Genomic DNA, 27,354 nt, shown 5'->3' with positions numbered 1-27,354 from the left:
ACTGTAAATTTCCCCCAGTTGCCTAACATCGACAATACAATTGTAATAGGTTTTTTTTTTAAAATTGTGTCTATGTCTAAAGTCTGTTAGTATTTCCCAAAAACCCATAAACTGTATTGTTTTCTTGCATTGCGATCATAGTGATGATGTCATAAAATTGTAAATAGCGCAGTCGTTTAATATTTCGATTATTGTGAAATGCAACAAACAACACGGCCAGATAATTATACCTGTCCTAATTAAACATTTATGCACCCGTCTAAGGTTTAAAAAAATATCTATATGCCATATGATAGACCATTGTCTATTGAGTATATAATCCTTTTTATTTTAACGTAATATCTCACTTGTCAGGTTACCTTTGCCATTTGCATCATATTATATCATACTTTAAACAGTATTATAGGTATTTGCCTCTTATTATGAATAGAAACACACACTTCAATTTAGTGTAATGACCTTTGAGTGGGGTGCACGCGTATGCATGTACATGTATGATGATATAATTTAATTTCTCTCTCTCTCTCTCTCTCTCTCTCTCTCTCTCTCTCTCTCTCTCTCTCTCTCTCTCTCTCTCTCTCTCTCTCTCTCTCTCAGAGATGTTCACTTGTGGTGTTAATAAAAAAAATTCCATTAATGTTATCAAAACAAATTGTCATTTGAATTATATTCCTTAACAACCATCGCTTTAGGTCTGCAAGTTTGCTTGCTTCAAACGAAATTCAAATTTAACATTCTGTCTAGTCAGAATTATTAAAATTTAAAAGCACTTTTGTAATTGTCGGTAAAGGGGCTTCCATTTAAACGCCAGGTCGATGAATTTCTTGAAAAAAAAACCTAGTGTGTTTAAAGATAATATGGTGTATATTTCCATGAGCAAAATTTGGAATATGCTTTATACAGCCAGTGATGCCTCCTGTGAAATAAGCATGGAAAGAGCTTTACGTGAATTCCACGAAAAGTATTACGTACAATTCACGTGAATTTGACAAATAACTTGACATACAATTGTCTGTGAACTTCATATACCTATTGTAAAAGTAGCCAATCGATATTGGGCCGCTGTTTATTTAATTATTTCCAATTCGGGTCGGGGAAAAATATAAATTCTTTGTGTGATTCTGCTTAACTTGTTTTTCGTTCTTTGTCATGTTTTTTGTGGGCGTGAGTTGTTTTAATTTGTTTCTGTTTTTTAAGATGGGGCGATAAGATAGCGCAAATGGCCAAATGCCAATTTGGTTAAGTCGTAAATGAAAAAAAACAACTTCACATTTTTTTTTTCAATTCAGTCTATTTGATAGTGTTATAATAAAAGTTTGCAAGAACAAAATAGTTCTACAAGGCTGCCTAAAATATAGTTCTCTAACCACTAAACCATTTCAGTCACAACAAAATGCTTTGTTTAAATGCAATGTATGCTTCTTTGGCCACGAATATACGGACTTTACCATTTAATTAAAACGTTCAAATGTTGAGACACAATATAATATTTTAATGCACAGTGGGTCATCTCTCCCCGTTTTTGTTGACTGAAATTTAAGCTATGACAAATATAATGAGCACATACCCACTCTATAAAAGAAAAGGCATTGAAGTTCAAAAATTGACACCATTTCGAGGCATTGATACGTATACGCCGGTTTAAAGCAATATATTCCATGTATTAAACATATTTAAGGCCTACAAATCAATGTTATATGAAATATTCATGATTGCTTTGTATGAATTGTTAAAAATTTATAAGATTTGTTGATTTAAGAAATGAAGATAATAATTTTTCTATTGATCGACGTATCAAAGAAAAAATTGACCGGAAAACTTCATCAATGCGCGTAGCAAAAATCCATAGAACGAAATACAAATTCAAAGCAGAGCAACAAGGACCTCTAAAAAGATAGAGGTCGGATCAGGTGCCTAGGAGGAGTGAGCATCCTCTGTTGACCAGCTTACCCACCCATCTTTTTTGTAATTATTAAGAACAAATATATATATATATATATATATATATATATATATATATATATATATATATATATATATATATATATATATATATAGTCCCCTATATATAGATAGGGGACTATAGCTTTCCTTTAGTCCCCTACCGGTTTCACCGGAGGGGACTATAGCTTTCCTCTGCGTCCGTCAGTCCGTCCGTCTGTCTGTCCCACTTCAGTTTTCCACACTTTTTTCTTTATGCAATTGAGGAATAATATGAAACTTGCTGAACAGCTTCAAAATGTAAAATTACAGATCAAGTTTACACTTTTGTAGCGTCTGATTGACATATTTTCGAGAAAATTATTTTTTTATATTCCAATTTTTTAATGTTCGGGTTCGTTATCGGGTTCGATGTGTATTGAATAAACGAGGCCAGTATGTAGTCAGTAACAATATCGTGCGTTACTTGTACCATTCCTTTTATCATATTTAACAAACAAATAAATTCTCAAAAATAGTGTCAAGCATTGTGTTGTAAATTTAATCGGCAGGGTTTTTTTGTATTATTACAATCGGTTTCGTTGTCGGGTTAGGCTGTTTACCTGTTTGGTTTGATTCGGGGTACAGAAGACGGTAAGAAATGATATTCTGCATAACAGTGCATTGTTTTCACAAATTTTTACCAGCGAATACAGAATAGACTTGGCGAAATTAATGGAGATGATTTTACCTATTTTGTATTTAATTTTTATATCAACCGTATATAGTTTTAATTTCCTCTGTTCTTTTATCTCTGATTAAAGCATGACATCTCGTTTACAATAGCTCTGAAATAGTTGTATGCTTGGAAGCTTTCATAGAATAATACAAACCGGTAGGGGACGTGTATTGCTTATGCAATACTCTCAGAATGCTTGTTACAATCGGGTTCGTTATCGAATTGGTCTGTTGAGACGGTAAGAAATGATATTCTGCATAATAGTGCATTGTAGATTTGGTTTTCACAAATTTCTACAAACCGGTAGGGGACGTGTATTGCTTATGCAAAACTCTCAGAATGCTTGTTGGTGACGTTTTATAGGTCACATACCACTATTTTTACCCCGTGCTCATTGACCACGCAAGTAGTTCCATTCTAAAAATGTATGTATTATTTCAAAAATTCCTAGGGGTAACTAAATGGTCGAATTTGGTTCCTTTTATGGCATGGATGGAAAGAAGAAGGTTTGAAAAAAAATACAGACAGGAAAAAATTTAGAAAAATTATCTTTACAGGCGCAATAGAAAGGGTGTGAGGAGGCCAATGTTTACACAAATTCCAAAGTGAAAGTGAATTTTTCATGGTAGGGGTTATTTTAGGGGCCATATCTCAGTCCCCTCTCGATTGATTTTCCTGTAGTTTGGATATGTTGTTGGACTAGTGTCATTCTATAGGTATGCTGTATTTGAACTCATTTGAGCCGGTGGAATTTTTTATATGATTTATTTTTGTATAAAGGAATAAGAGGGAAAAATAATTGTGGTCTGTGTCCTTATAGCTAACACATCCTTTGTTACAAAGTTACATGTACACCGTACCCGATCAAAATGTCCAATACCTATGGAGCATTTCGCACGTTAATTTTAGGTTGAAAGGAATGAAATAAAATGAGTATTGAGACTGACGTGCAGCCTTTAGATATGATTTATTTCTGACATCAGTTTGATAATTTATGGGTTTTTTTTTATATGTTACATATAAGCTGACAAACTTACATCTAACGTTAATTAATAGGAGTCTTGTTGTCTCTGTATTCTTAGCAACTCAGAAACGAACGGAAAAAATAAATAATTATTTATTTATTATCATTTTTTCTCTTCATGTTTAAAGGCAAGCATTTACATAATCTCTCTCTGTTTTGTTGTTGTTGTTGTTGTTTTTTGTGAACAAAATTGGGTTATTGCTTCCCGAAAGTCAATGTACTATGAAATGTCTCTGCTTAAATGGTCTTTCGATATTTTACTAAAGTTACATTAATAAAACTTGCACTAAAGTGTAAGTCATAATAAAAATCAACATAAGCTTGTATAATTTGATATCTTTTATTAATAACTGTGCGTCTACCAACAAGTAGACTTTAAATTTTTACATTCTTCGTATTTATGTCTGCGCCGCATACTACTGTGCGACCATCGACTTGTTTATTTACCGCCGTAAACAAAATATGAAACATGTTTTACTGTTTATTTGTATAATGAATTGCTGGGGTTTAATTTGTTCGATATTTATGCCAATTTTCACTAAAATCCGTCACTAAGAAAGGAAAATATTTTGGTTGTCTCAATAGTTCTCGAACAACCCTCATATTTGGAATACTTTTTAGATTAATTGCGCTGCATAGTAAACAATCAAACACAACTAACAATAATATTGAACTATAACAATGTTTTTGAAAATGAGCGATTTATTACACAGATATTCGGAGAGACTTTAAAGCATCATTTCACAGTCATTCATCAACTCATTAAATTTAATATAATTGCCAATGCGAAAAGTATAGCTTTAAAATCAGTTGGCGCGGGTAAAAGTGTGGATGCATTTACAATATTGATTTAAGATGTATAATATTAGCAATAATTGTTTCTCCTATAAATTGGTTAGGTTACAAAACAATACGACAATTGAAATTTTAGCGTTTTATTTTCCTGATGTTTCACGATATTTAATTAACATGGCATTTTTTAAAGATTAGTTAGATCAGCAACAGTATTATAATTTCATTTGATTTTGTTTTATTTATAATAACTGGAAAAGTTTTAAAATTTTATGTTTTCTAAATGTACCTGATTATTGATTTACATAATTTAAAATTAAAATTTAGAAGTAGAGATAATTTTTTTTTATTTCAAAGGCTATCTAATTTAAGGAATAAGGAATCGTTTTTATAAGTATTACGGGGTGATCAACAGGGGTGATCAAATTCAAGAAAGCTCGAGCTACTTTTTTATAGATTTATCACCCCGACCGTATTTGATCTCCTCACAATACCTTAAAAAAATGAATTTTTATTACTTATATAATTTTCAACTTTAATACGATTAAATATTACAATATTTATTGAGTAAATGTATTGGACTAATCAATACAAAATCGTTTCGAAGTGTTATTACAGACAAACACACTGGAAATTGTAGATATAAAGAAAAATTTACTCCCCGACCTTTAATACCGTAGGGGATACATGTAAGTTTGTATCGCTACCTTTCATTCTCTTCCAACTTCTTTGTCATGATATGGAGGAGTGATTTAAAATTTGCACTGTAGTCTTATTTTGAGAAACTATATATCGAGTTCGAATTTTATGGCGACTGATCAACAATTAATTTCAAGCTTCAAATGCTACGTTAATTTCACACTGGCAATTAAAATTAATAAATCACTAATATTAGCTATGTAAGCCATTCTGTTTCGTTTTTATCGGTCGAGGTTTCTCGTCGACACTAATTTGATATATATGAGCCTTTATGCATTCATAGATATATAATTGTTGAATGGATTCAGTCGAACGAAGTCAGACCCAGCGCTAATTGGTTTTAATTGATTGATTTCGCTTTTAACCAACTCAGTATTAATTTTGTGTTTTAAGTTGAAACGTAATATCACTCAAAAATAATTTCAAAATCAATATTGAACCTGCATAACATTTAGTAACAAGATTCAGGTTCTTGTTGCTTGACATCCAAGGATTCACATAATTCAACCTTTCATTAGAGACAAAAATATAACATTGATTATATTAAGCAAATTGAAAACGGATCAAGCACATATTTAAGTTTAAATGCTACATCACAACTTTATTTTATCAATATGGTTAAAGTATCATTTTTATCCCTTATTTTTAATATATCAAATATACGAGGGTTGATCCAAAAGTAATGTCACAGATACGATTAAATCGTAAAAAATCTGCGTAAAAAGACAAAAACTTTTGCTTTGGGATATCTATCTATTTCAATTCAAATCTGAAAATTTCAATACTTTATGATAAGTATTTCTGAAGATAATTTATTTTGTAGAGCGTGAAGCAAGGCTAGTCGCCGCACGCTAGCGAAGTCATTTTTGGATCTTTGGCGTTCTGGTAGAATTTCGTAATTTGTACTAGTAGTTTTATGAATTTATCAACAGTATTTTAAACTCTTCAGCGTGTAACTTGCAACCAAATCAGATTTTCCATTTTTTTTTCATGAAAATACAAAAAAAGTCAATCGTATAAAATAATTGACAGCATATATATTGTTCTTTGAATATGTTTCAGAAATGGTACATTAATGATATATCAAATAAAATGTTGGTGTATCAATCACATACACAGTTAACGCCCATGTTGTTAAGCGAAGAACATACAACGAGTTGTCTTTCCTGATTCACACAACTTTCTGATGCAATGTCTTGAAATCGATCTAAAAATAGATTATAACGTTAGCAATGGCTATTTAAATTGAGAAGTTACACAGTTCAATTCATTTATTCACGAAACATGGACAGATTGTAAGACAGGTAAGCTTGACAAGTAATTTACAATGCACACGAACATGACATTGAAGTTATATGTATAATACCTTTGCGATGAATATAATGCAACAGAAAAATATGCGCGAATCCAGAAAAATTTTCCAAGGGGGGGGGTGTATTCCAAAAGGAAAATTTTGTTTACGAGGGGGTTTGACGTCCAAGGCCTTTTTTTTTTTTTTAATTTTTAGTATGTGAGTATTTTCAGGGTGGGGGGGGGGGGGGACTCTAAACAAACCCCTTATCTAGATATGCGCATGATAAATCAATTACAGATAGTCACAGTACATTTTCGCTAACATATCCTGATTCCTAGTATTAAGCAATCTGATAAATCTTGATTTCATTATATACATACGTTTATTTGAATTTTTTAAAGACTCTAAAAACAAAGTTACTGTAGTTTAACATTCCTTTATTTAAAGTTTTACCCAATGTCAAACAATTATTTTCATCGAATGTGTCAGTTGATTAGGAACTATGAGATTTCGCACCGTAGTTTCAACCAATATTTTCAACTATAAACAAAATGTAGGGAGAGGGTATGATGACAAAAGAATATCTCCTTCTTTTCCGATCGGTAAGACATATACATCTAAATTAAATATTGATTCAAGCAACTAATTCTTTGCCATTTTTTTTTATATTTGACAGAAACATCAGACGACATCGCAATGTGCTAAAATTCTAATAAGAAATCATAATTTGTCTCCAAATGAGAGACATGAGGCCAATGGAGGCCTCCTGGGGATTAGCAGAAGCAATAGAGATATTATGGGGATAATCCGAGTGAACTACTATAAATGTAGTGCATAAAGGGGGACGGCGGAACTACATGTATGATGTGCAAGCCGCGCCATGAGTATGGAGCCGGCTGCACGCCTGAAGATCACCACCTTTCAAAATGGCGACCCCGATCCTAATGGCGTATGCCCGGGCCCTGTTGCCCGGGCTTACACCCCTGTCCTTTCTGGTTAGAGACGGGCGTTTCACACTGGCGTCCAGAGTCAGAAACTTCTACGCTGTCGGTCTTCTTCGAATGCTGACAGCTCTCGAAATCACCATGGAAACTGTGAGATATCGCGAGAAGTCAGAGCGAGAGGACGACTTACCCACAACATACTGCAAAAATTTATTTCTGAAGGATAGAAAAGGAACTTTTTATTTGGTAATTTACAAAGAAGATTCAATACTGGATCTAAAACTGTTGAAGAAACAAGTTAAGGCTTATCGTAATTTTTCGTTTGCAAGCCACGCAGAACTGAAAACTATAATGAAAGTCAATTGTGTCACCCCGTTTTCCTTAGTTTATTTGTCGACGGCGAATGTCCAAATTGTTGTAGCCAAGAGTTTACTTCAAGAAACTTCTATAAACTTTCATCCTCTAGACGGCCGATTTACGACCAGAATTTCTTTCGATGACCTTGAATTATTTCTGAAATCAATGGGAAGATATAGAGACGTTAAATTCGTTGACATATGAGATTTGTTGAAATAAACTCTGTCAATAAATTATATGCTATAACAATTACATGTACATTGTCTATCATTTACTTTATCTGTTTGGTCAACAAAAAGGGCGATTTGTCATATTGTGTTTATACAGCCAACCAGTTCATAGAATAAAATGACACATGTAAAGATTGGAAAGAAATCTGTCAAACGTACAAAGATTCAAGGCAAATCTACAAGTAGTGAAATGTGGATTTTTTTTTACACTGCGAGGTACGTGATAATTGTTGAAAGAACAGGGGCGTACAAGGCGTTGCATATCCACCACTCGGAGCAATAAAGACAAAATACCTAATTTTGCAATTAAGAACAGTGAATGATCGAAGATTTAGGTAAAAAACCCTGTGCAGCTTAATTTGTACGCTCTTGTCCATTTAGATATGATTGTATATATAGCACCACTCTTGAAGTTTTATATTTACTTAATTATTTTAAACATTTTAAACAAAAGAAAGGCTTCATCTAAGAGATACATGATTAATTAGATCTCTTGTTTAACGCAACTTACTAGAAGCTAAAGGGGCCGCCCGGACACGTGACACGTGCCAACATTTTCAAACCACATCCTCTATAAGAGACTTCAGGGTTATAGATCTTATTGCAAACCCTGAGTAACTCACTTTGTAGATGGTAAATGTTTAAAATGCTGAGTGAGTTTAAATGCTTAATTGACAAGAGTATAATTGGTTTCTTGTACAGTACTACACATGATCTGGAAGCACTTCCAATTCTTTTGAATGGCCACCTCCAACTGACATCTTCAACATTACTCCTTGCACCTTTTCAACCTTCCTGATGAGAGCCGCATTGACGGATATCTGGTTTAAGTACAATTTTTTATTTATACTTATATTCAAAGGACAAGGAACGTAAAAGTCACACTAGTTATCAATAAATAAGATAGATGTATGTATGTACAATGATGTTGTTGACAAAATGAAACAAACAACTAAATAGTATGAATCTTTTAAAGAAGTTTGAGTTCATTGTTCGTTCAAAAGGACAAAGTATATGATTACTACAAAACTTATTTGTAGAATGGACATTGCAAGCAAATTATTGCCAGAAGTACATCTACAATATATACACAGGTAGCATAACTTATCGAATGTGACATATTATTTCATACATCGCATATAATTTTGATATTAGAACCATTTAAACACGACTTTGGACTTTCTGTACGATGTAACCATCCATTTCTTGTGTCACAACAAGTTAAAATGACGCTGGTTTGAAGCGAAATACACACCGATTGCGCAGTCTTAGCTCAAAGGCTAGACAAATCTTGTCGACTTCAAAGAGCCATAGCTGTAATGCCAGCAATGAAATAGACAGGCCTACGTCACAATGCAGTTTGACACAACTAACCAAAGTCCAAGCTCTTGTTAAAATGGTTCTAGAATTTTTTTTGACACTAAAGTTATATTCTCGTATTTGAAAAGAAACAGTTCTTCTAAAGATGGTATCTGTTTACCATGCGAATTTCACTTTACATGTTATTAACAAATATCTTGAAATTAATGAATTCATAGTTTTAGTTTAACATTTAATATTCCCTTCTAGACGAAACGACTATAATAACAATACTCTTGAGTAGATCTCATACTTATTTAGTATAGTCTGTATTTTGATCTTTTGGGTACATGTTGTATATATTCATGTTCGTTCTCTCTCTCTCTCTCCATGATTGCTCCAATACTGTTAAGATCTCTCTCTCTCTCTCTCTCTCTCTCTCTCTCTCTCTCTCTCTCTCTCTCTCTCTCTCTCTCTCTCTCTCTCTCTCTTTCTCTCTCATAGGAAATTTAATCTTCGCCAATTCGCCAATAAAATGATTATTTAGAACGAACTTCTCTGTGTGAGAAGTGAATGGAATATACAATAGCAAGACACAACATGATTGAATAAATCTCGGGCACAGTTCTTTTATATTGGAAAATTAAGCGAATGATTGAAATAATAATTGTCCCTTTACTCTACTTTTTTGTTTTTTCAACGAAACGAGAGAGAGAGAGAGAGAGAGAGAGAGAGAGAGAGAGAGAGAGAGAGAGAGAGAGAGAGAGAGAGAGAGAGCGTAAAAGATGAGCAATGATTATCGCAAAGTTTATAAAAAAAACCGTTTATGTAGTTCATAAAATATAATTTTACTTATAAATTAACGTACAAGGATGATTTTATAATATTGCTTGCATTGTTTCAGACAAAGAAATGATCAATTATAATTTTGTTCTTCTGACAAAACATGGCAATCTTCTCGCTGTTTTCTGTTCATCATGGCTGACAGAGACAAAGGTCTGTATTAGTCAATTCTGATAGAAAAGAAGCAAATTTGGAGAAGAATGGATGCGTTCCGTCTTCTTGGAATTGCTGAGTGTCATCATTTATCGAGTTCTGTACTATCACTAGCGAGACAAATCTGATGAACGGACGGACATCTCCAGCAATGACGGGCCGATTGTTCCCCGGCGCTCCAGTCCACTGACTGTGTACATCACGTGACAGCTGTCATCCATCAAAACCGAGGGAAAAAGTATCATTTATTTCTCCAACCTTTGCTACATCTGTCAGGGTTGTCTATACATTATATTTATGGCCTCTTTCCTTCTCTCTTTTACAATTCAACGAACAGAATATTCTACAATGTTATAGAACTGTTAACAAATTAATTACAGTCTTTTAAGGCAAATATTATACCATCTTCATAATCCAATTATATTAATTGAAATGATTGATACATTTACGTTTAAATCAACCTGCATTTGTGCATAGATTTACAATTTAGTGTACTGCGCTATTAAGACAGCGTTTTGTATGTCATTGGATTTATTTGTTATTTTATGTCTCTTTCAGGCAATTTCGTTTATATCCAGGCACTGCCTTTCTTTCTAAGGATCTGTTGGACGCATACTTTTACCATGATTTTAAATTTCTATGCTTAGCATAATTAATAAGACAAAATTTTTAACTGATGTTTGATAACTGTGTATAATATAAAAAATGATGGATATCGATATACAGTCAAACTTCGGTATCTCGAACTGGATGGTTCTGTTTAAAAACTTCGAGATATCCGAGTATTCGAGGGTAAAATATTTGAAAAATAAGTGGTTAAGACTTATTCATTGTAGACACATTAAGACACATCCATTGTATTCGAGATATCAGTGTTCGAGATATCGAAATTCAGCTGTACCTGGAGAGAGAGAGAGAGAGAGAGAGAGAGAGAGAGAGAGAGAGAGAGAGAGAGAGAGAGAGAGAGAGAGATGTGTTTGTCATTATATCTATCGCATGTCTGATAATGTAATCCCAATTGTTTACAACCCTTTGCGTGCATGTTCAGGATTCTAGAAGTAAAGAACAGTTACAGCTTTAGAACAAAGAACACAGCGAGGAGAATTCCGTGATTCGGATTGTATAGTGGTGGTCACCAATATCTCATGGAGGTGGCAATGTATTCCCCTTTTGTTTTATCTAGCTGCTAAAGAAAGGTCACGCCCCCATAGTCCGGACACGACGGACGACGGGACTGTGTGCACTGATCGATGATTTACTGTCGCTAGCTATTGCGGATAATTTCTCTCGAAAAAAAGTAAATTGAGCTCGATTTTCATCAGCTAAAGATGTAACAATGTGGTCAATCAGACTTGATTTAAGAATTTGGCTCCATAGATTGACAACGGTCATGCAATATCGTTCGAAGATTTTACATGAAATACGTTGATTAAAAGTAATACTACCAGTATCTAGATCGAGGCGTCGTTCAATAAGTTTTCGGTTTTTAGCTCACCTGAGCTTAAAGCTCAAGTGAGCTATTCTGATCACATTTTGTCCGTCGTCCGTCCGTCTGTCTGTCTGTCTGTCTGTCCGTCTGTCCGTCTATAAACTTTTTACATTTTGAACTTCTTCTCTAAAACCGCTTATCCAATTTCAACCAAATTTGGCACAAAGCTTCCTTATGGGAGGGCGAATATAAATTGCAGAAATAAAAGTCCGATCTGTATTCAAAGCGGAGAAAACATTGAAACTGTAGAAAAAGGGGGGTGCATTTTTAAAAATCTTCTTCTCAAGAACTACCGAGTTCAATTCAACGTAGTTTAGCATAAAGTATCCTTATGGGAAAATATAAATTGCAAAAATTAAGTGCTAATTCTGTTTCAAATCTGAGTAATTACGAAAATAATAATAAAGGAAAGGCGTGTTTCAATCAGTTTAATAGCTTCGGGCTCGGCATACGATAAAATGGGTAGGCAAGACTTGGCCTGAGCAAAACAAAAGATTGGCAGGTATTAATCTGCCAATCTCATTAAAATTTCGGGATATTTGATGGACCAGTATATTTGTATTCGCTGTAAATATTGCTGCAAAATAATGCGTATTTGAAATTGACGATTGCCGATCTGCCCCGGCTTTTATTTTGCCACGGCCCGGGTTTGCATACCCATTTTACCAAGACTCGTATTCTATACTTCTAAAACGAGGCTCTTTGTTTAAAGCAGCCATGACATTATACGAAAAAGGGTCGATCTGACTATGATGAATTTGCTTGCTATGCAACCGTTCGCGTATGAAGGGAAATTTTTGAAACATGCAAAATATATTGGTGCCGATTTTGTGAAGTAAATTAAGGCTAAATATTTCAATGCGTTGACCGTTTTCACACATGACGTTGGTGTTAGCTAGTTCTGATTTTCGTTTCGTTTTCATTATTTATGCTTTGTAACCTGGGAACTATCGTCTGTATTTCGTGATTTTTACGTATCAAATCAAACAGAGACTTCGGTAAATCAAACAGTTAACTGTTTACCTGCGCAAATTAAGCAAAATCTGATGTAGGGGTACTGAAATACAATTCATTCTATCGGTAATTTGGCATTATCTTTTGCGTAATGGTAAATTAATGCAATAGGTTTTGTTGAGATGCTCGGCATTTTCTCGAGTTTATTCAGTTTAAATTGAGTTTGATATCGCTGACGGAAATATGTAGGTATATACATGTATATATATTATTCATTTCGAAAAGATAAATTGTGTTCTTTAAATTATTTGTTATACATGTAGTGCATGTTTCTTGTGTTTAATTGTTACCCTACACTATCTATTTACTAACCATATTTGAGTGTAAAGCTTCGAATTTTAAGCAAGATACAGAGATTTGCTCACAATTCTATGTTTGTACACAGATCTTAAAAGCTAAAGATTAAAAAAGTAAAAAATTTGTCAATATTTATTACGAAAATTTCAAAGTCTGTTCTTCCAGAAACCAACTTATTGAATTCTAAACTTAACCTTTTAGCTCACCTGAGGGTGGGGCCACAATGGGGGATCGAAGTTTAACAAATGAATATATAGAGTAAATCTTTAAAAATCTTCTACTCAGAAACTAATTGGCCAGGAAAGCTGAAACTTGTGTGGAAGCATCCTCAGGTAGTGTAGATTCAAAGTTGTGAAAATCATGACCCCCGGGGGTAGGGTGGGGCCACAATGGGGGGGGGGGGGTCGAAGTTTAACATATGAATATAAAAAGTAAATCTTTAAAAATCTTCTTCTCAGAAACTAATCGGCCAGGAAAGCTGAGACTTGTGTGGAAGCATCCTCAGGTAGTGTAGATTCAAATTTGTGAAAATCATGACCCCTGGGGGTAGGTTTGGGCCACAATGGGAGGTCGATGTTTTACATAGGAATAAACAGAGTAAATCTTTAAAAATCTTCCTCTCAGAAACTAATGAGCCAGGAAAGCTGAAACTTGTGTGAAAGCATCCTCAGGTAGTGTAGATTCAAAGTTTTGAAAATAATGATCCCCAGAGGTAGGGTGGGGCCACAATGGGGGGGTCAAAGTTTAACAAAGGAATATATAGGGTAAATCTTTAAAAATCTTCTCAGAAACTTATCAGCCAGATGATTCTTTATAATTGTTAAGACTTTAGCCCCAGGCTCACGAGAAGGTTCAGAGTTTGATGTACGTTTATATCCCATATATAAACTATTGTTAGGGATCTTTTTGAGAACTGCAATACTCAACATATGATATGACTATAAAATCATCCTGTTAGAAAAGGGACTAATGATTATAAACATAAGAATATCCAGGGGAAAATGGATTTTATTTATACAGGATCTACATTTATTATTGTACATTGTCCAGATAGTTTGTATTATGACTCCATTGAGCTTATTTTATCATACCTATTGTTCCTCAGGTGAGCGATGTGGCCCATGGGCCTCTTGTTATTGTTACTTTTACTAGGAAAATTCAAACATGTCATTTTTTCCGGAGAATTTAAGTGTATAATTTATTTGATCCTCCATTTATTCAAGTTATCATTTCATTCACACTTGACCAAATTACAACTGTAGGGAATAGTCCCACCCAGACATAATTTACAATAAAACAATTCACACTTTGCAAATAGTGAAATCAAATGAATTGACTGGATTCAGCCATAGGTTACATCATTGCCGGGTTACTTCTTGTTAGGTGTCATTCTTGGGCTAATTTAAATATGTAGAATATGAAATATATCTGTTTTCAGATATAAATATATTCACCTCGAGTTAAGCTTTCATCTCAGTCTTCCTTCAAAGACTATTTGACTAATTATTTTAATATTGTTAAATGCACGATTATCGACATTTCGAGCGCTTGATCGTCGAAAAATTACCTACCAGTATTTTATATACGATATTTTTGGCATAAACTATATCATAGAGTCAAGAAAAAATCCAAATATTTCAGATGTTAATACAATAAGAGCTTTTTTATCAAAACGAGATTAATATCATATATAGTAAAAATAAAACGACCATCCAGTCTTTTAAAGAGAAAAAAAATTGTAGTCGTCCATATATATATAATTGATAAAAAATGGAACATGTGGTTTGGTATGGTTACGCATGTGTAGATACAGCGTTTGTGACAATCATGCATTATTTACTTTGTGATAAAGCCCTTTCTCTCAATTATCTATCGAGTTGTTGTACTGCAACTCCTCCATTTCACTGTCATTCCTGGAGGCTACAGAACATCGATCCCGATATGATTGGAGCGTAGAGCCCGATGCAGCGTCATTTAGTAGTCATGCATCTTGTTTGTGTCTGGGTCCTTTTAATACAGGTGAGTTGTTTATGCTTTTCAAAAGCTACAAACTTTTTTTTTCAGAATTTTTTTGAGTTACTAAACTTAATGTGACGAAAAAGTAATCAAAATTTGTGTTAAAAAAAAAATCAACCAAATGATATACATGTTCATCTGCAAGTACATCTAAAATTCGATAATTATGAAGTACAGTTACTGTTTATCACTTCTTTTAAGCGGGATAGGTGATTAATAAAGGTTATTAAGTATGTAAATAAGGCTTGTTTAGTGACGAGGGGTAAGTAAGGCGCTCGATGTCCAAAAAAATTTGATTCAACAATGATTTATTTTTCGATAGAAATAAGAATCGTTGCAATCTTAAGACATTTACACGACTGTATAATGATATCTTTGGCCATAAACTGTTTAGTATTATTATCATTACTTTTCAGTATTAGTTACTGTATTATTCAGTAAAGAAAAAGTAAAAACATTTTAGCGTTAGAATTCGAACATTTTTTCTTTATTTAAACATTTCATATTTCAATTTCATACAAACTGAAATTCAAAATATTTTTAACATTCTTAATCATGAATTGTTTCATATTATCTGTTTAAGGCATCAATGTAAATGTATTCTTTTGAATATATCGCCATGAAAAATGCAAGGGCTTGAAATAAAAGGAGATTGGTTTGATAAAATCTTAACGCATAGATCAACCTTTCAGGGGTTTTTTTTTCTTCAAAATATCAAGGTTGGGTTTGTTGACGTTACATTTGAACCGGGCTTAAAGAGTGAATCAAATCTTATCCTATTTTAAATTCTAATTTTAGATGCCTTTTATTTTAGTTCTTTTATTCTGGAAAAAAAAACTCTCTTTTATTTCCCCGTATGAATTCAATTTTCAAAGGTAAATATTACACCTTTAAGGTGATGTACATGTACATCAATATCAATGCTAGTTATATACTTTTTTTAACGCAGCGATGTATCCTATGACGTGCACCTTAGACGGGTGCAAAAATGCCACTTTGGCACTGGTATTATTATCCGACCCAGTGTTAAACAGGTTTTTTTCTCCCGACACAAATGATCCATCAGGATAATTTTAGACGGTTAGGACACAACAGTCATTGAAGTTTTGAAATTTGTCTCCTCTCCCAATTTGTATCGACATTTCTGTCAATTACACGGAGGCATTATTCAATAAGCCTGGCTGTCCATCTCTCAAGGGTGACCAGAGAAGTCGGCAATAAAACCCAGAACTCTTTTACCGGCGAAAAGGTCAGCAGAAAGCGACAAAAGTACATAATAGATAAACGTGTAATCGCTTCTTAAGTTCACATTATGTCAGTATGTGATCGACCGATCTTTTTTTAAATGGTTTCAGAGTGACCAATATTGTTTCTTTAATGTTTTTTAGCTTCTAATATCCTGTTCTGGAAACAACGTGCATTTGTGACCCTCTTATCGAAATCGCAGGAGGTTCATACCGCAAATTCGCATAATGTAATATACAAAGAAAGCCAAGACCGTAATGCATCAATTAGCACCAAGGTGAAAATGTCTTGGATTCAAAACGACTTTAAAAATACATTTCACTAAGTAAAAAGACAGATTTATCTAATGGAAGCTCTCCCTGAAGAGGGGATATACATCAAACTGTGCTGCCGTGCATACTGACGTTTTAAAATAAGAGAATGGACGAAAATAAGAGAATGGACAAATGGACGCAGCTGTGTTCTGCAATACATGTATTGCATCCGTACCACAGAAATAAACATCTAAAAGCCAATACGAGACCCTCCGTAGATTTTTCTTAATAAATCAAATGATGACGAGGCCCTTTACAATATATTTTAACCAACATAACGTAGTTGAACGTCAGATTCACCGTAAAACATCATTAATTTTATGGCGTTCATAGTCTCAAATAAAAACAATAGACTAGACTAAGTCCACACTTTACAAAAGTTATGTCCATTGGCTGCCATCTTTGGGGAAAACCCTATATATTTCTCACAGTAGCCCTTGCAGTTAAGAGGTTTGTAACTTTGTTATTTAAAATTAAAATACGTTTTCGGTGTGTATTTTGATTGCTCCAGGATGGGCAACCCACACGTTGAAGGAATAAACTAAATTCAAAGAGATTTCATCACAGGACGCCCAAATATTTAGTTGCTTAATGAATGGGAAATTTTGATTTTCCCTTTTGACCTCTGGGATGACCTCGCGAAGGGAAGCAACTTTTGCAAAGTCGTGATTTTATAACCGCAACAAGGAAAATAATGACATCACGGATAACATTTATTAATCAAAGCATATAAAAAAATTTCCAAGCTGTTAAGGAGCATATTAACTTTTTTTACTAGAATACACTTATTTAGAATTAGATATTAAGTTTTACATGGTATATCTTTGGAAAAAGTCTTAAATTACAACTGATATAATGATAATTTTTACAAATGCCTTTCCAGTTGGCGAATTGTGTTGTGTGCAGAAATCTGACAAGTCACAGCCGATTTTCTACACGTGCATATGGTTTCCGTGACATTGGATGGCAATATACATTATATAAATCTAAATCAAAATGATTATTTTTAATTTCGAAAATCAACGACAAAATAAATCATCGATGAAAAACGGTTATGAGTGATAATACTCTAGCCATTGTTCGGGTTCTCTGCAGGAAAAACACTTTACGGCAAACAAATTGATTTATCTTGCTGTCCAGAGCAAATGTTGCATTCACGAGCTCTGTTTAATTGAAATTGATGAACATGTCACATGTTACAGCAAACTAATCCAAACGCATAAATCGCTTTTCCGGTTCCAATCAAGCAGAATTAAGATAATAGTTGGTCACAACGTTCAGATGATTAAAATATAAACATCAACAACAAAAAAAGTTGTCAAAATTAAAGTTTTATATCATAAATTTCTATAATTTTCTTTGCAGATTTGTATACGATGTTCAGCTGAAAGGCACAAAGTGACCCGTGCATTGTACTGTAGATCCCATGTCCGTTTTCACAATACTGCGGACAACTTCCGGTTACATGCGTGCGCATCTTGTTTTAATTTCCTGTTCTACTTCTTGAACCCTAGACTAAATACATCCAACGATGACCCACAGTTAGCTTTTATTTACAACGGTAACCTCATCAATCTAAAGTCCTGGGACTTCAGAAATCACTCAGTCCAGAACAGTGTTTGTTCGTACTTGTCAAACGACGAATGTCAGCGCTGGCTATCATGTTGTCAATCAGCAGATTCATGTTGTGAGCGACAGCTGTCACTTCCGGCGGAAGTTAACAACACGTGTGGACGGATCTGGGACGGATGGCTTTGTTGGAATGACGCTGCATCCGGTTCACACAACTACAATTCCTGCCCTCTATTTGTACCATTCTTTACTCAGTCGCGTAAGTATACAGTAACAGCTATTTGTATTATGAACAAATGCAAAGTTTACTGAGAGCGTTCATGGCCACAGGGGCTTTACCAGGCTCTAGAACATAACTATTATGGATGTAACCAGCTCTTTTGAACAAACGCTTGTTTAGGCACCAGGTCCCTGATAATTATGTTGGAAAACTTACTGCAAAAGACTTACATCGGTACTTGGACATGACTGCTAACAACTCCAATCGAAAAAAATAAATTAATATACTAGATGTAATAAATATTCAAAACATTCTAAGATATGAGGAAAATGTTAAAATCATAATCGATACAGTGTGTTTAGTTCCTAATAAACGATTTATTTTGACCCATATACCCTAAGCATCTATGGTCATATCAACATATCCTCAATTTCTGATGCTTCGCTAAAATCGGCTATAAATACTACAGATATATAAGAATGTAAGTTAAAAATGCTCAGATAATCCAGAGAAGACAACAATGATTTATCATTTCATAGTACGGAACTTAACAATATGTTACTTTATACTTTCGGAATATCAAACATGAAAAATAAATCGGTAACAACTATGAGGCATCATCTTTTAGTTAGTTTTCATTATGTCATTTGCTCAATTCCATTTGCGTAAATCCTTTTTCTGGTTCTTTTAAAATTTTATTTAATTATACTGATTTCTTAGGCATACCCAAAAATAGAAGAAAAGACTGCTGAGGAGTGAAAAACACTGTACTTAGTTCCACACATGCCGTTTGCTTGAATATGAAAGAGATTCGTAAAAATATTGAACCTCAAATCAAGTATTCAACGAATAAATTCTTTAACTTCCTCTTACAAACATACACCTAATTTTGATCTTAAGATATTTTACAACACCTTTAAACACCTTTAGTTGTTAAACACAGCTAAACGAAGCGCTGAAACAATATCGTGCAGCAAAAACTACACCCATAAAAGATTTTTTGATGACATCAATTTTTTGTCTCTTTTGTGGGATATGATAGTTTTATTATATCCTAAAGGTATGATTTTATTTTAGCGGTGTAACAGGTTGGGATTATTTTTCAATTGATTCCGTCGATCTGCCTGTATCTCAGTTAATGAGACTTACCTTGACACAAAAAAAAATTATATAGATATCGATGTTAAAACTTTTAGGTTTAACATTGCTTGCTACAATTTTCCATATTAAAACGTTAAACATGAGAAGCTGAACTTTGATTGAAACACATGTGCATCAATCATTTTAGCCAATAATTCATGAAGCATATTACATTAAAAAAAACTCTGTTGTTTTGATTTTAGGAGAGGCAATTAAAAGATGCGGAAAAGACGGTCAGTGGATACAGAAAACGGTCTACAGCCCCTGTCTACAGAAAGAGGTTACTATTATAATACTAATTCTAGCTTTCAATTGGCTAAATTCAGTCAAGATGTCGCATTAATTTGTCCCCACAGCAATTGGTGTCATAATTATCGACAATTTGTTTTGAATCGATTAATTGATGCCTCCAAATATACCAGCTTAAACATCCATGAAGTCACTAACATGGTATAAACAGACGTTTAATCCTTAACAAAATATTGCTGTTTATTTTTGTAAATTACAAATGATCTGCATCTTAGCGTGAACTTAAGGATCCACTATGTAAATTAATTCACGTTCGAAGGAAAGACATTTGATTCGAAAAATTGATAATAAGCTAACAGAAGATCAAAATTGTGGTCATTTTTACATAAATTTACCTACTTCCGGTTAAAGAGGAGTTTGACTCAAGTAGCTGTAAACTGAATGTACAATAACGATACACTTTAACAATCGAAAACCATTTAAAAATAAATTTACAGTAAAACATGCTAATAACGAGGTGCTAGGGAATCGGGGTTTTTTGCTTCGTTTTAAGCTTTATTCATTATATCCGTCAAGTTTACAACATGTAATTAAGTCATGGGGAATGAAAATCACTTTGCTGCAATTCATTAAAAGCGTGTTCGCTTTAACCGTGCTGTACTTTAAAAAATTCACCTAAAGTCTACCTAATGTATATGCGTTTACGGTTATGTCTCAACCGATATCACTTGTCTGAACCGCTTTGTGAGGGTTTAGACTGTTTTGTATGTTTTGGTTGATTTGATTGTGTCTCAACGGTTTGGGTAGATATATAAATCTTTGCCTTATCCTTTCTGAGACAATATCTACTTCGTTAGACAATCCTAAAGAGGTTGGATCCGTGAAGCTTGAAAAAGAGGCAGAGAGTGGGCAGTAAGTAAAGGTGTTTATTCAAAGAGCGCAATCGAGTAAGTGGTGCGCATAGCCCAACTCTCGCCTGTCGTAAAAATTTAGTTCTTGCAAAACTGACCAATGAAATTAGTGACAATTGCGTATGTTTAGAGAAATGTAAGTAAAAAGACGATTAACGCGTAATAATAATTCACACTAAGTAAGAACTACATTTTTGCTAAAGGGGCTCAACTTGAGTAAATAAGAGTCTATGTATGACACCTGGTGTTTAGACAGTAAATTGCTTCACACATATTGGATAACAAAGAAATTAGTGACATCAAAGAAAAATGAGTATAAGAAGACACAAAATGACTTTTCCTAAATAAACAATGCCAAATGTTAGAATAAAAAGAATTAGCTTAGTACCTGGGTCTTGGCCATTAAAATAGTTAAGGAATTTCACACTTTTAAAACCATTGCTTTTAGAAATAAACAGAATGATTGAAAAACATAACATATTCTTATATTCCACAATTTCACACAGATTTATAAATTTTAGAAAATTAAGAGTTTTAAAATTCTCTTCCTGTTCATTTGAATTAATGAAATAAAACGCTTTATATGAAACTGAATGAAAATATGTAAAAACATGTAAACAGTGAAAATATGAGTGTGACAGTTATATCAATTCAACTTTTTTTTAAAAAAAATCCAAATAAGAATGGAGTGTTGCCATTTCATTTAGGAATTGGAGACGACGATATTTATTGGACTTGGCTGCAGTGTGACCAGTGTAGTGTTTTTGATACCTTCCATTATCATTTTATTACAATACAAGTAAGTAACAATAATATATTCGACGTAAAGGCCGCAATCAGTAAAATAATTATTTAAATAACTTGTTCACACAGAATGGTATTGGTGCAACATTTAAATGATATTGATGCAACATTTAAAACAAATTTTGCAGGCTTCTCAGAAAGCAACATCGAATCCGACTCCACGTGAACTTGTTTTTGTCCTTGACCTTCAAAGAGGTCATGGAGATATTATGGGACATGCTGGTCACTTACGACAAGGTCACGAGTACCGAGGTGTTTGAGACCACGCTGATGAAGAACAGGGTCAGTAAAACTTACAGCAATCAGTTAGGTGTATTGCCGCTATATCCGTAAAGTTTACGCTGAATAGAATAGAATAGGCAAGAATAGAATAGGATGCTGGGTCAGGATGCAGATGCACGATAACAGTTACTTGCTATTTATAAAACAAACTTATCATTATTATCTACATGTAAACCAAGCTTGAGTTTAATCAGTTTCTAGAATTGTTTCACAAAACGAATTTGTCGTGTTTAACAGATTGAAAACTCGTTTAAAATTTCTACTACAAGTTTGCAAACACATGCTATCTAAACAAAGACGAGATGAACAATTTTTCAAAGAAACTCCTTAAAAGTAGGTTAACAGAAAAATATGCAAAATTTTCGCTTTTTCAAGAGTTCATTCTTTTAAATTTGATCTGATACGTGTAAGATAGAGTGAATAGGATAGATGTGATAGAATGGGTGTTTCGATGGGTGTAGAATGCATGATGCAGAATGCAAGATGCTGGAAACGGGATAGAATAGAAGTTAAATACTGTAAGTTGTAAACATAGCGTCACTTTAGACTCGTCGAACAGTATAATGATTCTGATTGACCAAAAATCATGTGTATGCTGCAAATATTAATAAATACATGTACATCGTGATGATTAAATCTAACAGGTGGGCTGTAAGCTGCTGTCTTTCCTGAAGATCTACTTTAAGTGCTGTTGTTTCACCTGGATGTTCGCCGAGGGCTTCTACCTCCACCGTCTGATGTCCAACGCCTTCTCTCCCCCGCGCTCCCTGACCCCCGTGTACATACTGGGCTGGACCGTGCCCCTCCTGTCCTCGTCTATATATGGAATTCTAAGAGGCGTCTATAGCAACGAAAGGTGTCTTTAATAATGCATTTAGTTCTTTAATACTTGACATAATTTCCTTCTCTAAAAAGGGAATTTTTATTTTTTTTTAATGAAACTGTATAAGTCTTTATATTTTGTTCCGCATGTTTTTTTTAAATGATATATTTTATTAGATATGTCAAAATTGTAGTTTGGACTTCAGAAGAAGGAGCCTCACCAAATTAAATCCCTATAAAAGAATGTAGCATTTATGAATATCTAGAAGTACATGTAATGTTTTTTTTCTTGTATATGACTTAAATAGGGTCCAGAATATGAACATTCTAATTGTACAATGATTTATTTTGACATAGTTGTTGGGCCTATGGATTTTACAATCTGGAGTGGATATTTGACGCACCAAACGTAATTTTCCTGGTGGTAAATATTTCCTGAAAAATTCTTCACCATAATTCTTGCAGTTGGAATACGCACTCTGCGCGCATTTAATACTTATCAATTTTGATGTTATGACTATTTTAGCTCAACTTGATTTTTCTGTCAAACATTCTACGCATCCTGATGACTCAACTACAGTCTCATCCAAACGAGCCAGGGAACTTTAGGTACATATATTCTGCATCTTATGAACAATGCAAAAAGAATCCTTGATCCTTATCGTGTGAGAATCTAAATAATGAGAGAAAATACAACTATGATGTTACATTCATGTCTGGTCGTTGTCAGGAAAGCAGTGAAGGCCACGTTTATTTTGATCCCGTTGTTTGGGATCCAGCTGTTTGTGACGATATACAGAGTCCCCATCAGTAAGGAGGGTGCTCTGGAATACGAGCGAGTCACAGTCATCATCAACCACACACAGGTAACTACCCCCTCCCCCGCCCACACTCATCATCAACCATACACAAGAAGTAACTACCCCCCCCCTCGCCCATGGTCACATCAACATACATAGGTATCTAACACACCCCCCCCCCCTCACCACGGTTATCATTAACCATACACAGGTAACTACCCTCACCTTCCATCCCCGCCCACACACAGTAATCATCAACAATACACAGGTACATGTAATTACCCCCCCCCCCCCCCCCCGACCACGGTGATCATCAACCATACAAAGGTAACTACCCCCCACCCCACCCCCACCCCAAGCTTGTTAGTTAGTTACATGAACGAGAACATTTTGTCGTGTTTGCAGTGTGTTAAAGGATGGTGTAATATTAATTTTTTGGTAATCTTTTTTCTTCTAATATATTTTCTAATGGAATTCATAACAATAAAAAATAAATGCTTTTTTGGAATATCATAAAACTATGAAGTAATATCTGTTAAATGTACTTTATATGCAGGGCTTTTTCGTGGCCATGGTATTTTGCTTTCTGAATGCAGAGGTAATACATATTTAATATATTTAAAATTAATATTAACTAAACACTTCGGTTTTCTGCTATGTTTCTTTTCGTTCTCTCTTCAAATGAAAGAAAATTTCTTACTTCCAGCATTACAGTTGTAATAACATTTTAAATTTTAGGTGATCTCTAACCTTCGAAGAAGTTTACGTCATCAAATACGAGATACGTCATTTTCAATGTCTAAACGTTTAAATCACACAACTCACCATACGTTATCTGTCAGATCAGAATGTGATGGTGCAAAAGACTACCACCAGTCCAATCACTCGTTTCTAGAGACTGGTCAAGAAACAGAGGAAATCGAGCTTAAGGAAACCTCTCTACTGAACGGACCACCGACGGCCAAATCTGAATTTTATGAATGATTTTAAAGACTTCTTCTTCTAAAAGTCGATTTTTTTGTCGATTAAATACATTTACTTTTTTTTTACAATTAAGGAATTTACGTATATATACATGAACCACCATTCTTATAACATGATACAATTTATTTCACAAGAATTAAATCCTTAACAAGATAATATATGACAGTGTGATTGTAATAATGGTAGAAGGAAAACTGTAATATTCAATTATCCAGGAAAAGGATAAAAAAAAGAAATCAAGAATTTGGACTTCGATATTGACGTTTAACGTTTCATTTGCAATGAAACCGGGATCTGAAAGACTGTTCGATTAGAAAAAGGTCACGGCGGAGTATTTTCCTTATCCAAATCACTTGCTACGAGTGAGGCCTGACATGCGGGGCCCGTTAACGTTCGCCATTTCCTTGTCACTCACGCTCTTTGTAGAATGCTCAACGTCCGACAGACTGTTGATGATAAAAAAGTCCAGGGCCAGATCAAGGGCCGGAAGGATTACTTTAATCTGGTCTCGAGAGAGTTCGAGTCAGGAGAGCGGGGATTACTGATCAATCCCGAAGCAGTCTGAAATGACAAGCGACGATTGTTTATTGAATCAAGTGATCACTACCAAGGCCTTCCGAGTTAATCTGAATTGTCATCAGTTCGTTTGCCGACATCGTGATCCGTATTATGATGATTGTGAGCAGCATTAATTGGCGGGATTTCGCGGAGAGTATGTTAGTTGACATTTACAGAGTTTATTGGGAGCGACTAATCTTCATTTAACATGAGTGACCGCATCTGCATCAAACTCTTTGATTACTTTCTGGAGTACTTTTACATCTCAAATTTGATATATAAAGCAAGAAATATATTTCAAGATTAGATTTCAAGAGAAAATGCCTAGTGTAGACTCTACATATACGATTAAAATCTGTGACCAATGATGTTATATACGTACAATTCGTTTTTCATAGGCGTCGGAAGCAAATTGAAAGTGGGGGGGCTAGACTAATCCTCAGAAATATTGAGAAAAAAGTAATTCCCAAAATCATGGAAATCCTAATCCGGGGGGGGGGGGGGGGGGGGGGGGGGGGGGGGGGGGCTAGTATGCTTCTGAAACTAACTTCTCAATCTTTCAAGGTAAATTTAGGAACAATAATCTTTCCTACTAGAAAAAGTGGGGGGGCTGAACCCTCTATCAAGCTATGTTTCTAATGGTTAGGTATAACTTTGCAAAAAAAGTGGGGGGGCTAAGCCCCCCCTAGCCCCCCCGGTTCCGACGCCTATGTTTTTAATATATTTATACTTGCTGAGTTATGATGCTTTTAAAGTAAACTGCATCTCTAACTAGAAAAGGCATTATTACTTCTCTATCAATATTTTGCCACTATGGACTTGAAAATATTCATGGGTATAAGGTCGACTCCATCGATCTGTTACAAGTAGATCATGCAGGTAGTACACAGTTTTATTATCTCGTGAATTTGCTGAATACATTAATTTATTGAATTATCAAATCTTCAACAGAACCATAATTTGTAGGCACTTACATAATTCCTCTTGATTTACGGAAAGGTCAAGAACAATAACTTTATTTAAACAATAACTGTTTTTTGATTTAGTTTCTTTCTTTCTTTCTTATTAGCCTGTGTGTGAAATCCCCTCCACAAGGTCTTTGCTGTCTGGTTAATTTTTTTAACAGAGTAAACGATACGTATCTATGTAGTCAGCATTTACCTCCCTTAGAAAAATTCAGTAAAATTATTTTCGTTTGTGCATTTCTTATAGTATATTTATTATGAGAATCGGTATTCTGAGTTAACAGAGGGGAGAGAAACAAATGGCATGTATTGTGATTCAAAGAATAGATTCATTGACATTCTTTCATATTACATGTATTTATTTTTGCAGAATGTGTGAACATTATTTTCTCTTTAAAACGAAGTACTTCTGTAACAGCACATAAGCAAACATAGGAATTGGGCAGCAGTACGCCTCTAGTTCTATCAATATGTCGGATAAATGTTGTTTTTATATTAATTAGAAAAAATATAGCTTGTATTATCGAAATAATTTGATTGACAATTTGTATCGCCTGGGGCCTGTCTACAGAAAACGATTGTATCGATTAAATAAACAGATGAGAACACCCATTTTCGGCAATACCGGACTTTCTATTATTCCTTATTTTTTCTTTAAGTTCATAAAAAATCTTTAAGAGTACCATAGCTTTAATAGGAAATAATATATTTGAAAGCAATATGAGCTGTATTTTTTAGAATTTAATTTTGCTGCAAAAACCTGCTGATGTCTGCAGTTAACTTTAACTTTTATGATAAATAAGATTTGAAAAAAATCATTAATTTTTGTCAAAAAAAACCACGTATCAAACTAATGCATGTATACATGCATTAGTTTGATACGTGGTTTTTCTTCTAAACGTTCCAAGAATTAAGGACCAGTAATTCTAGCATACAATACTGTGGAATCATTTTTATTCGTCAATGTTCGTGGATAGCCGTGCTTTTCCTGGTTCGTGGGGACGCAATTTCGTTGATAGCAAGTTCGGGATAATTTATAATTATTTAACAAATGCTTGTATATACGTTCGTGAGGATGTTAATTCGTGGGCAATTGTTACCCGCGAAAGCCACGAAGATTGGTCCCCCACGAACAATGGGGATTCCATAGTATGTGCATATTGAGCAAACCTGCATAGTTAAATCAGAAACTAGAAGCAATAAATCAAATAAAATTCTTATATCATTTTTTAATTATGATTTCTAATATCTTTTAAGATATAACTCTCCCCTCCCCCCCCCCCCCCCCCCCCCCCCCCCTCAATCCCGCACACCTCTAGTACAGCCCAGTTAATCGGACTGTAGCCTATAATCTGTCTCCAGTCATTCTCAAGCGTGT

At 34.3% G+C, this 27,354-nt stretch overlaps 1 protein-coding gene and 2 long non-coding RNA genes across 4 annotated transcripts; all 3 read left to right on the top strand.

The window, feature by feature from the left end:
* Positions 1-6,353: 6,353 nt before the first annotated feature.
* On the top strand, positions 6,354-8,015 carry LOC128163343 (uncharacterized). The gene is made up of 2 exons (XR_008240780.1): positions 6,354-6,478; positions 7,145-8,015. It is a non-coding gene; the product is annotated as an uncharacterized LOC128163343 (long non-coding RNA).
* A 734-nt stretch (positions 8,016-8,749) lies between these two features.
* Positions 8,750-11,062, top strand: LOC128163342 (uncharacterized). Of its 2 annotated transcripts, XR_008240779.1 has the most exons (4): positions 8,750-8,823; positions 10,203-10,294; positions 10,409-10,532; positions 10,853-11,062. It is a non-coding gene; the product is annotated as an uncharacterized LOC128163342 (long non-coding RNA). The 2 variants fall into 2 exon arrangements; XR_008240778.1 differs by having other exon boundaries at positions 10,409-11,062.
* A 3,646-nt stretch (positions 11,063-14,708) lies between these two features.
* On the top strand, positions 14,709-24,835 carry LOC128163505 (calcitonin gene-related peptide type 1 receptor-like). The gene is made up of 11 exons (XM_052827120.1): positions 14,709-15,113; positions 18,035-18,500; positions 19,805-19,881; positions 21,469-21,560; positions 21,694-21,847; positions 22,492-22,703; positions 23,027-23,093; positions 23,196-23,278; positions 23,400-23,535; positions 24,026-24,067; positions 24,208-24,835. The coding sequence occupies exons 1-11, from the start codon at positions 15,057-15,059 to the stop codon at positions 24,451-24,453; spliced, it is 1,632 nt and encodes a 543-aa protein (XP_052683080.1). The 5' UTR covers positions 14,709-15,056; the 3' UTR covers positions 24,454-24,835.
* Positions 24,836-27,354: the final 2,519 nt, after the last annotated feature.

Source organism: Crassostrea angulata, chromosome 9 (assembly GCF_025612915.1).
Source record: "Crassostrea angulata isolate pt1a10 chromosome 9, ASM2561291v2, whole genome shotgun sequence".
NCBI lineage: Eukaryota > Metazoa > Mollusca > Bivalvia > Ostreida > Ostreidae > Magallana > Magallana angulata.
Note: the sequence above shows the minus strand (reverse complement) of the source record. Positions and strands in the feature narration are given on the sequence as shown.

What these genes read in the sequence shown, in the direction of transcription:
- LOC128163505 (XM_052827120.1), top strand. Translation starts at nt 15,057, where the DNA reads ATGCAGCGTCATTTAGTAGTCATGCATCTTGTTTGTGTCTGGGTCCTT. An exon ending in TCTGGGTCCTTTTAATACAG is followed by an intron (nt 15,114 to 18,034) that starts GTGAGTTGTTTA and finishes TTTTCTTTGCAG; the next exon opens with ATTTGTATACGATGTTCAGC. An exon ending in GGCGTCTATAGCAACGAAAG is followed by an intron (nt 22,704 to 23,026) that starts GTGTCTTTAATA and finishes ATTTTGACATAG; the next exon opens with TTGTTGGGCCTATGGATTTT.